The 12130-nt window shown below is 40.2% G+C and overlaps 1 protein-coding gene across 1 annotated transcript; it reads right to left on the bottom strand.

Annotated features, from left to right (window-relative positions):
• Window positions 1-3181: 3181 nt before the first annotated feature.
• Window positions 3182-10100, bottom strand: LOC144707523 (putative LRR receptor-like serine/threonine-protein kinase At1g05700). The gene is made up of 13 exons (XM_078580665.1): window positions 9792-10100; window positions 8881-9418; window positions 6289-6755; window positions 6066-6204; window positions 5819-5890; window positions 5656-5727; window positions 5504-5584; window positions 4760-4959; window positions 4424-4674; window positions 4210-4330; window positions 4061-4129; window positions 3793-3985; window positions 3182-3703 (listed from the first exon to the last, which is right to left on the bottom strand). Exons 1-13 carry the CDS (start codon window positions 9892-9894, stop codon window positions 3307-3309), a joined length of 2703 nt encoding a protein of 900 aa, XP_078436791.1. The 5' UTR covers window positions 9895-10100; the 3' UTR covers window positions 3182-3306.
• Between the last annotated feature and the right edge of the window lie 2030 nt (window positions 10101-12130).

Genomic DNA, 12130 nt, shown 5'->3' with positions numbered 1-12130 from the left:
TGTGTGTTAAGGCCTGACGCTCCTCACGCGCGCACCCTCCCGCCCCAACGCTACATGCGTGCCCTCGGGCTGGGCAGGGCATCGCGCGCCCGTGAGCGTGGTGATCAGACACGCCATCCCCGCCGTGGGGATCACATACGCCATCACCACCCATGCTGACACCTACCGCACAGTCGGCTCAGACGTCTCCATGCCCGACGCCTCAAGGTGGGTGTCGTGCGCCAAGCCCTACTCGTAGGGGCGCCATGTGCCTGCACCGTCTCGGCACTCTTTGCGTGCCAGTGCTTTAGTCTCTTAAAGGGATATCTCCTGCCTCACGCCCTAAACATGCGATGCGCGCAATGCACACGGCCGCACGGCTCACCCGCACCATTTTGCACACATCGCCACGTTACTGCCACACAGCCTACGCATCCCACTCACACGCACGGAGCTTGGCACCCGGGCATGCGCCCTCGGTGGCCCGCACATCCAGCACGTGCGAGCCTCCCCTAATCCGACGTGCGTGAGGGCTAACAGGCACTCGAACCATAAGTGTGATGGCCTAAAAGACCAGGGTTGAACGTTGCCATCTGTAATGTGTGTTGTGACAACACACTGAGGAACTTTGTCTCCAAATCATGTGTCCCATACACAGACAAGTCCCCACAGTTAGCACGCAGGCCTCTATGCAACAATGTTGCATACATTGGAGCCTTACACTAAAGGATACCGATGGTTTCGCCCGCTGAAATAACCTCATGGAAATGACTTTTATGACAAACTAATCATTAACTTTTCAGGAACATGCAAATCTATGGATATAAAGCCTGCCATGGAGATTTACGAATTGATTCTCTTTGTTTAAACAACTTATTGGCCACATTTAATTTTTTTAATGAGTAGTCAATGTTTGATGCAGGATAAGTAATCACATTTTGTCTTTCACTAGTTGACACATAATATTTCACGGTTCTAGTGCACTGTCTTCCAATTTATTATTTTCTGACAAGTATTGAACTCATCTTCGTAACGTAAAAAAAATCGCTGATAGAGATCCTTTTAGGTCAGGTTTCAGTCAATGGCATGTCTAACGACAATATGAGACTGTTTATCAGACATTTTGGCATACAATGGCAATAGTGAGGATGGTGACAAGAATGATAAATACCAGACCTCCTAAGCCAAAGCAATATGTACTTGCGGAGAAAGGAAATGATATGTCGTAGAGAAGGAAACGACCGATAGCAAAGGTGTGTGTCTATTGAAGTAAGACGTCATCTCCGCAAATATGACACATTTCTAACATTGAAAAAGATAGATTGAATACCCTTGTGTCATGGAGTAGTGGCAAACATATTGATGGCATTTGGTGTGAGTTTGGAGCTAGATTATGTATAAAGAGGAACCAATTAAATGCACCCAAACACATGCGATAAATATGGAACATATTTGTATAGAGATACCTTAAAAACCAGGCATAAAAGTATTTTGAATCGTCCAATTTCTCTTCAGAAAATAGTTAGCAACTAATTACTAATTAAAAATATTTTGTCTTCAGAAAATAGTCATTAGTAAGAGAGACACAAAATAAACCATGCAACCCCAATTGATTGTTCTCTAATTATCTTTTAAAAAATCAAATTTTCATCCCATCAAATCTAAGGGAATTGTTGCTTAAGTGAATAAATGATAAAACTCCCTGTCTGAATGTATAAAACCTATTTTCTTACTAAAATTAGGAAAAACTAAACATTTAAGAAAAATAGAATTGAAGTCAATGAGTCAGAAACGTTTTAGAAAATTTATTATCATAAAGCAAAAATGTGCTTAAAGTTTATGTGAATTGAAACTGATTTTTATTAGACTAATCTTTTATAATAGTTTTGTGGATATTTGTATTTAAAATATATTTGTGCTTTGGAGCTACTTTTCCCATTCTTGTTGTGGAGAAAGTGGAGGGAAGTAATTATATCTTTGATAAAATTTGTGTGCAATGTAAAGCTGAATTTACAAAAGATAAAAATAACTATGATACAGATACATGTATTCCACTTAAATGACAATTTGTTTATGAATAGATGGTGTTCAATAAAATTAAAGTTGTACAGCTTTACTTCCTCCAAACAATCAATCAAGTGTCGTAAAAAATACCCAAATCAATCAGCATCATGAATTTTGGTTTTAGTGTTTTCAATGAACATTAAAATTGGTGAGATCTTGAGAAAAGCATTAATATATCAGTTATTCAACGTACAGAGTTTACTCTTGTTCATTGAAATTCAATAAATTTCAAGCGAGTGTTATATTTTACCTTCAATATGATAAGATTGCGTGCCATAAAACTAGAAAAATAAAAAGAAAGTACGCTACTGAGAGGTCCCTAGAATTAATGATCTCCATAAGTTAAAATTTTACAGATTTTTAGATTCATAATTCGAGAATGATTTATGTTCTGAACTCTTGAAATTTATTTAATCACTTAATTATGAATTTAAACAGCTATAAACCAAGGTGGAATTATCTTAGTATTTATTAAATTTGAATGATTTAGTTTAACACTGTCCCTGTGTCGAGTTTTGATTAAGCTAGAGATGACTCTGGAGTACTCACTAGAATGTTTTGGGGGGAATTTGGGGAAGATATATGGCCCAACTATTAGGTATCTCAGGGTGTTACATGGAGGGAGCCTTGTATGCTGACTTGGAATAAGTGTTAGGCTGATCATCTGGGAAATATTCTCAAGGTTGAACTGGCCACAAGTACACCTAGAGTTTATATTTTAATATTTCCGTAGACCTAATATTACCCAGTAATTTTGGATTTTGGGACATCTGTCATTGTTCATACTCATCACAGCATTGGGTTGGACGTCAAAAATATATTTTGTAATGATACAACTAAACTCTTTTTCCTAATTTTCAAATGCTTGTGAAAGTTTTTAAAAAATCATTTCAAATTTATTCTATAGCTAGTTTGTGCATATTGTTTGTCCACTATGATTACTCCAGGTGGTTATTTCTGATGAAATTTTATACTAGCTAATTTTTTTCTCTAAATGATTAATTTGAGAAACTGTTGGCATCAACACTTATATTTATGAGCCATATCCTAAACTGCAAGTTGTGCATTAAAAAACATGGAAAGTTAAATTTTAATTTGACTTCTGAGTAGAAAAATATATTTAATCCTCAAAAGAGTATGCTCAAAATGAATCTTTTTCCCAAAAATATTGATGGGGAAATATTGGAGATCATAGAATTATGAGAGCTCCAGAGTCAGTAATATAAAACATTAAAAATGCCCTGATAAACTTGAAAAAAACCTCTACCTTGCACATGGGCTACTGATTACCGTCGAATATGATAGAGAGCTAGAATATTGATCCCTGACAAGTAATTCTCTTGATGCTCCATTCAATTGGCACTCCTTCAACTGCACAACTACATCATTAATTGTTGGCCTCTTACTTGAGTTGAGCGATGTACAAGCCAGTGCAATGTCAACAAACTTCCATGCCGAATTGAAGTCATACTGGCCCTGCATTCTTTGGTCCACAATGCTGTTAATATCTCCACGTTCCAAATACACTTTCACCTCCTGTGTTATATGGGCATGTTGGTCATCCAAGGCAATGGGTTTCTTTCCAGTAATAAGTTCAAGTAGAACGATCCCAAAGCTGTAGACATCACTTTTCTCATTCGTTATATTTGTTTGGAAGCATCTGCACAAGAAAATGCAAGGCAAATTACGTAAGAATCTGGGGATATAATTTTATCAAAATGAGAGGAACACCGATTTTCTTGGACATACATAGGATCAATGTAACCTGGTGTGCCAGCTAAAATGGTTGATATGTGTGTTTTCTCATTGTTTTGTGGGTATGATCTTGATAGCCCAAAATCTGCTAGTTTGGCCTCAAATTTTTCATTCAGAAGGATGTTGGAAGCCTTCACATCTCTGTGAATAATGGGTGGCGTGCATCCATGGTGCAAGTAGTCAAGACCTGAAATTTAATCCAAAAGTGTTCTTAGAAAATTTTCTAATGATGGAAGAAGGAACTTTTGTTTGGTAATTTAACCTTCTGCAGCTTCAAGAGCTATTCGAAGTCGACAACCCCAGCCTAATAAGTTTCGATATGCAAAATGACCTGAAAATATATGCTGATATAATGAATAAACATATCATTTTATGTTTTATGGATAACAATGAAAGTTAATCATAAAAAACCTGAAAGATGGTCGGATAGAGAGCCAAGAGGAACAAATTCATAAACGAGGGCAAGATTTTCTTTGCAATATCCCAACAATGACACGAGATGTTTGTGATGCACCCGTGTCAATAATTGTGCCTAAAATATAAAATATAAATCATTGAATAAACTGAAAGAAAAACAAGAAGGGGGAATAAAAACAATGGGATATTGAATATGCTTCTCCTTTACCTCAGCTTTGAACTGCTTCTCTCCCTGTGTTGAAGATTTAGAAAGAACTTTTACTGCAACTTGAATCCCACCTTCTAATTCACCATGATAGACAGTTCCAAATCCCCCTTTTCCAATCTCCCTTTGAAAATTATTTGTAATATTTATAAGATCAGATAATGAAAATAGGTGGCTTTTAAACTGAGGCATGTTTTCTTCGTCCACAAATGAACTCTTTGAATTTCTCTTTTCTTTTATAACTGTGAGTCCCCCTATAAAAGGTTAAAATTTTATCATAAGTCCAAGAATAACCTTCCAACATCATTACAATAACATTCTGTATTTACCCAGGCGCACCTTCCTGAACTTCATGTTTTCTTGCTGCCTTTCTTCTCTTGAGAGTGCAAACTGTTAGCACGACCACCAGGACAAGTACAACAGATGCTGAGGCTGCTACTGCAATGGGAACAATAACCTTTTTTTTCCTTGCTTTTGTTGTTGCTGGTGTCATCTCACATATTGTTAAGTTGCGACACAAATGTGGGTTGTTGCTGACCCTAGGATATTTAAGATAGTTTAGAGCATGCATATGTTTTTAAAAATTTAAATATGAAGAGAACCCATCACTCATTATCCCGCCTTGACAGAATGTTAGACATATGATGTTTAGAACACTCACAATGCGGTAAAAAATAATAAACTTGTGGTTTTTGTTTGGTTGCATCAGCAAAGATCTTATTATTCATATAAGGAAACAGATGTTACTCATTCAGAATCTTAAAAATCTGAAAATTTTCTGAGTAAAACTTTGGCAGTTAGATTCATAGAAAGGAATACAAAATCTATTTTCAAAGAAAAAATTGACACCTATTTCCCATCAAATAAAATAAATCCTAGAAAACACAAGACAATTCATATTAGGATTCATATGTTTTGATGGATATGAATTCTTACAAAATATCATGTTGAAACAAAAGAAAATGGAAGTAACCTATAAGCATAAAGGTTTTTTATCATTAGAATCTAACAGGGTTTTTTAATTATCTGTACTATGTCAGTTGGATCCAAAGTCATAATAAATATCAATGGCACAGAACTAACCTCAACTCTAGTTTCCCATTCTCAGATCTTTCAAGGAGCACTTGTGGAATATCCCCACTCAAGTTATTGCTTTCCAAGTTCCTGAAAAAAATAAATACTTATGAACTAAGGATGCTCAAGATACTGAGATAGGTTAAAATCCCCATACTTACAAGTACTTAAGACTTAAAAGTTTCCCAATATCAGAAGGTATTTCTCCATTGATGTTGTTGTTGGACATGTCACTGAAAACAAAAATTCAAGGAAAATTGTTTTACAAAAATTGCATGTATCATTAAAAGGGGAATTTGATGTTTTTAAAATAAGCTGGCTCACAGTGATGTCAGATATGTGAGATTGGCTATAAAAGTGGAAATTGGGCCATTCAATCCGCTTTGAGATAAGTCCCTGTAATAAAGAATTAGTTTTTAAAATCGTTTGGTAGTTTTCTTGCCATGTTTTCGTATTATGATTGTTAGAGAAGAAGGTAGAGGTGCATATTGTTACATAGATTATTCTGGATCACTTTAAATCATTTTTTTCCAAAATAAAATTTTGAAGTTACTGATATCACATAACTCACAGAGAGAAAATCCTGGAGTACTTGGAGGAATCCAAACTGCAGCCAATGCCCTTCCAGGTGAAGTTTTGGGGAAGGCATGGGTCACCCTCCCAGTTCTTCTCAATTAGATAAAAATTCTTCAACCCAAACATTGCATCCACTATCAATCATGAGGAAGGAAGAATTAGCCAAACACCAGCAAACATTTCATCATTTCATATTGACAAAGGAGGGAAAATTTTACCTTCACTCTTCTTTGTGGGCAACAATGGAAACTCTCTTAGAACGAGTTTTTCAATGGCATTGACCAAAGGTGGGAGAGTGGACTTTGATGTGGACCTGAGGTAGTAAATCAAGCCCCCTGGTAGGCCAGGGGGAGCACCATGAATGACAGTGGACTGCATGTAAGTGGGTCTAACTGGGCCATGAAAAAGCTTGTTGTCAGCAAAGATGTTAAATTCTCTAATTTCCTTGGGTTGCAGCTGCTGGATCTCTGCAAAGTACATGACCACTATGGTGGCCTCGTTGGGGCTTCCAGGAGTCTCTATGATGAAGTCTTGGGAGACCGACGACGAGGTGGCTGCCGTCTGAAGTGCAGCTTGAGGTGCAACATACTGAGAGCTAGTATCTTGTGTAACAGTGCCATTGTTCTTTATTGGTGTTCCTCCTATCCAAGGATACCAAGAGCGATCATAAGGGTCCTCAGGATACCTGAAATTCAACAATGAAAAAATATTGAGAGGCTTAGAAAAAAAGAAGAAACAGGTTGACTATGAGAGAGGTAGAGCAGGAATTTGAAAAGGGAGAAAGACAGAGAGATAAATAGATAAATTGAAACATAAAACATAGATAGAGAGATGGAGGCAAGGATAGACACATATAAGAGAGAGAGAGATGCCGACAAAGATGAAGAGAGATGAGCGAGATCCTACCAAACATAGAGAAGGGTTTACAAAGATTGAGAAAGAGGAGGGATAGAGGCAGCCACGTATAAAGAAAGATGGGATAGAGAAAGAGAGAGAGAGCCAATAAAACATATAGAAATGGAGGCAAGGATCGAGAAAGATAAGAGAGAGAGGGATGTCGACAAGAATTGATAGACACGGAGTGAAAAAACAGAGAAAGAAGAGAGACTCCAACAGACAGATAGAGAGAGAGAGAGAGAGAGAGAGAAAGATGGAGAGGAGAGAGAGACTCAAACAAACGGAGGTTAAGAGAGAGAGAGAGAGAGGAGGGAGAGACCCAAACATACGGAGATGAAGTGAGACAGAGAAAAATTAGATGGACAAATAACCGGAGATAGAGAGGGAATAAACCGACAACCGAGAGAAAGAGAGAGATAACCAAATAAAGCGAGAAGGGGAGAGAGAAAGAGAGAGAAGAAAGATAGATGGACCAAGGAAGATTGACAGGGATGAGGAGAGAGACATGAGGGAGAGAGAAAAAGAGCGAGACGAGAAAGAGAAAGAGGGAGAGAGAGGAAATAGTCAAAGAGGAACAGAGAGAGGAGAGAGAGAAAGAGGGAGAAAGAGGAAAGAGATAAAGAGGCTAAGAGAGAGAGAGAGTGGAGAGGGGAAGAGAGGGAGAGGAGAGCGAAGAGAGAGAGAGAGACAGAGAGAAGAGAGAAGAGGGGAAAGAGAGAGGAGAGAGAAGAGGGGAGAGAGGGAGGAGAGAGAAGAGGGGGAGAGAGGAGAAAAAGATGTGAGAGAGAGAGGAGAGAGAAGAGATAAGAGGGGAGAGAGAGGAGAAAGATGTGAGAGAGAGAGGAGAGAGAAGAGATAATAGGGGAGAGAGGAGAAAGATGTGAGAGAGAGAGAGGAGAGAGAAGAGGGGAGAGAGGGGGGAGAGAGAGAGAGAGAGAAGAGGGGAGAGAGAGGAGAGAGAAGAGGGGGAGAGAGAGGAGAGAGAAGAGAGAAGAGGGGAGAGGAGAGAGAAGAGGGGGAGAGAGAGGAGAGAGAAGAGAGAAGAGGGGAGAGAGGAGAGAGAAGAGGGGAGAGAGAGGGAGAGAGAGGAGAGAGAAGAGAGAAGAGGGGAGAGAGAACAGGGGAGAGAGAGGGAGAGAGAGAGAGAGAGGGAGAGGGAGAGAGGCAGAGGTAGAGAGAGGGAAAAAGAGAGGAGAGAGAGGACCGGGGGAGAGAGAGGGGGAGAGAGGGAGAGGGAGAAAGAGGGAAAGAGAGGAGAGCGGGAGAGAGGGAGAGGGAAAGAGAGGAGAGCGGGAGAGTGAGAGAGGCAGAGGGAGAGAGAGGGAAAGCGAGAGTAGAAAGGGAGCGAGAGGAAAATGTAAAGGAGAGAGGGAGAGAGAGAGATAGGGAGAAAGAGAGAGAGACAGAACGAGACAGGGAGGAAGAGAGAGACAGAGAGAGGGATAGGGAGAGAGAGAGAGAGAGAGATAGGGAGAAAGAGAGAAAGACAGAGAGAGACAGGGAGAAAGAGCGATGGGGAATAAGAGAGAGAGACACAGAGAGAGATAAAGAGAGACACGGAGAAAGAGAGAGACACAGAGAGAGATAAAGAGAGACATGGAGAAAGAGAGAGACACAGAGAGATAAGAAGAGAGAGAGAGAGAGAGAGACAGAGACAGAGGCAGAGAGAGGGAAAAAGAGAGATAGGGAGAAAGAGAGAGAGAGAGAGAGAAAGAGAGACAGAGACAGAGATAGGGAGAGAGAGGGAAAGAGAGAGATAGGGAGAGAGAGAGAGAGAGAGAGAGAAAGAGAGACAGAGAAGAGAGAGGGAGAGAGAGGGAAAGAGAGAGAAACAGAGAGAAAGAGAAAGAGAGAGAGAGGCGGAGAGAGAAAGAAAGAGAGAGAGAGCGAGACAGACAGAGAGAGAGAGAGACCTGATCTGATAGGTCCCCCCGAAAACTTTCCGTTCCCAGTCGAGAACAGCAGCCTGTGAAAGGTTGACGACGCTGTACAAGGAAGAAGGAATAGGCCGCAGATCAAGCTCAGATATGAATGGCACTCCGCCACCGGTGTTCACCAAGCAGACTTGAACGCTTTCACCCTCCGCAATAATGATGATCTCCTTGCGATCAAATTCCCTGGATTCCACCGTCGTCCAAAAATTAACACCCAAGTACAAATCAAACGTCGCCGCCGTGCCAATCCCATCGTAATTCCCATATAAGAACTCTGCTTTCACTCTGTACTTCGAGCCAGCGTTCAGCGGGCCGAGCGTGTAACAGTTTCGAGTTCCATTGGGGAAGCTTCGGACGTTGGCGTAATACGTCTTTGCATCGCTCAAGTTGGTTTCTGGGGAGACCTTCATGTTTACTCCCGTTTTAATGTAAGGTTCATCTGCGACGAACCCAATACCATCTTTCGTGTCGGTGTACTTCTTTCCCTTTCCCAGTCCGCAGTCTATGGAGATGAACCCTGCAGTCCAAATTTGAGTGGAGAATTATCCTCCGGGAAGAAGGTAGAGGAATAGAAAGAGTTGTACATTGATCGATAACGATGGATAGATAGCTTAGTAAAGACTGGATAGAGAGATGAATTGGTGGATAGATAGGTAGCCTAGTAAAGAGTGGATAGATACATAGATAGCTGGATAGATAGATAGATAGATAGATAGGTTGATAGATAGATACATAGACAGATAGATACATCGATAGATTAGATAGATATAGATATAGATATATATATAGAGAGAGAGAGAGAGAGACAAATAGATACACAATCTTCGCCAAGAGACCAAGAAATCAAGAATCAGGGGAGATTAAACGTGCTTGAAGAATTCTGTACATACCCGTCATGGAGGGACTCTGCGCCAAGGTCTCTGTGAAGAACAAACCAAGCACCAGTACAAGGAAAAACATCATCGCTAACCGCACCAGCGGAATCTCTTTCATTCTCCCTTTGAATCTCTGTCTCTCTCGCTTTCTTCTCTTGCCTTCTTCTCTAACTTTCCTCAGTAGCCTTGAGCTCTCTTCCAGAAAATGCCAAAAGCCTACTTCAACTCCATGACTGGCATGTAATGGATCAAAAGACTTGGTTCATATGAGTTAAAGAGTTAGTCAACAGAACAGTCTGTTAGCCTAGAGCTGGAGGATACCGATGGTTTCGCCCTCTGAAATTGCTTCGTGGGGACGACTTCTTTTAAGACGAACTTATCACTAACGAAACCGGAGCATGGAAAACTATGGATGAAAATTCTGCCATGTAGATTTCAACTAAATGATCCTCTTTGTTTAAAGAACCTATACCCGACCTTTAATTTTTTTAATGAGCAATCAATGCGTTGATGCAGGGTAAGTAATCTCCTTGTTTGTGTTTGATTAGCTGAAAGATGATATTTCGCGGTTCTAGCGTGGTTTCTTCCGATACATTATTTTCTAACAAGTTTTGAACACGTATCTTGAGCATAGAAAAAAATGGCTGGAAGAGATCATTTTATGTCATGTCTTATTCAATTTCTTTCCCGAGTTTGACGTCGTAGATTTATTAAGCTCTAAAGGGTTAACTATTATTCAGACTTCTAGAGACAAAATTAATTTAATCAGAACGACGGTCTGCTTGTGCCACGATTCAGAGTGGTTGACTCGGAATAGTGAGAGAGAATCATTACTCGACAGGTTGGTGGGTGAAGAGGCATTTTGATGTGAAGGGCTGACTTCGACCAATGTAGGTAATGTTGAGGGCCAAGAGCAGTTTGAGGGAGGTGGATTTGCTAAAGGTGCTATGAAAGTGTCTTTGAGTGAAAAGGGATATACATTCTCATCAAACACTACGTCCTTAGAGATAACAATTTTATTTGCATGAAGATTTAGACATCTATACCCAAGGTGGTGTGAGAGCTGTAACCGAGAAATATGCATCGCTCAGACCGAGAGTTTAGTTTTGAAGCAGGATACAGCCTGAGATTTGGATAACACAAAGAACCAAAACTTTTAAGAAAAATATACTTTTAAGAAACAGCCAAATGGAGACTTGAATTTCAACCAAGCCATTGGGAGACAGTTGATAAGATAGGCTACGGTGGATGTTGCTTCGTCCCAAAAGCATTGTGGAACACATGCATGATGCATTAGTTAGAGCGCAGTTTCGATGATGGGGCGATGCTTTCGTTCCACAACTTCGTTCTGTTGATGAGCGTGAGGGCACGATAGTCGATGTTGAATGCCATATTTCCGCAGTGCTTGGTGCAGTGATCGATATTCACCACCCCAATCTGATTGAGTAGCTTTAATTTTACAATTGAATAGGCGCTCGATCGAGCATTTGAATGGAAGAAAGGTGTCGGGAAGGTCACTCTTTTTGTTAAGAGAACATAACCAAGTGTATCTACAGAATGCATTAATAAAGTTGACATTACGAAAATCCTAGATGAGATATAACAGGTGCAGATCCACAAAGATCGGGGTGAACAAGTTTAAGAGGGCTTGAAAACACATGGCGTGAATGACCATATGGTAATTGTTTGACCATGGACATAGTGCATGATTCACAAACATGTGGCCGAGGCACATTAACTAAAGGAAAATCAAAATGAGAGATAATGGTTTTCAAATACTGAAAGCACGGTGACCCAATCATTGATGCCAGAGTTCTACGGACGCCTGCCCACAAAAGGTTCTGGAGATGCTGAGGAAGCTAAATGATATAATCCATTCTGGACGTCACCCTTAAGTAGAATTGCCCCTGTCTGTCAATCCTTGACAAAACAACTATGTGGATAAAATTCAACATAGACGTTATTGTCAAGCGTGAGTTGACCAACAGATAAATATTATTGCTGATCTTAGGAACGTGTAAGATATTTTTAAGATAAACACGATGAATTTTGTAGGAAGAAATGAATTTCTAGTTGCATGAATAGGCAAACCTGAGCTATCACCGATGTATAATTTTTCCAAGCCTTGGTAGGGTGTTGACTGATTTATCACTTGAGAATTCAGGGTAACATGATGAGTTGCTTACTTTAGAATCTAGGGTGTCCGAGTACAGTGTGTTTGTGTAGTTGTTGATGGTGCTGGTGAAGGTCCTAGAGTGAGATAATATGCTTGAACTGGGGGTTGAGATGCCCTGATGTATGGTGACGAGGGAACATCGCGTGGAGCCCACAGTCCAAATCTTTCATAGCACGCA

This window comes from Wolffia australiana, chromosome 9 (assembly GCF_029677425.1).
Source record: "Wolffia australiana isolate 7733 chromosome 9, ASM2967742v1".
Classification (NCBI taxonomy): Eukaryota; Viridiplantae; Streptophyta; class Magnoliopsida; order Alismatales; family Araceae; genus Wolffia; species Wolffia australiana.
This window is presented reverse-complemented; position numbering and strand designations above follow the sequence as displayed.

Bases quoted from the DNA above. Each gene is read 5' to 3' on its own strand.
- LOC144707523 (XM_078580665.1), bottom strand. From the start codon at position 9,894: ATGAAAGAGATTCCGCTGGTGCGGTTAGCGATGATGTTTTTCCTTGTA. The intron at 5,891-6,065 runs GTGAGTTATGTG...TCTTTATTACAG, and splicing joins TACTCCAGGATTTTCTCTCT to GGACTTATCTCAAAGCGGAT. The intron at 3,986-4,060 runs GTTAAATTACCA...ATTAAATTTCAG, and splicing joins AGCTCTTGAAGCTGCAGAAG to GTCTTGACTACTTGCACCAT.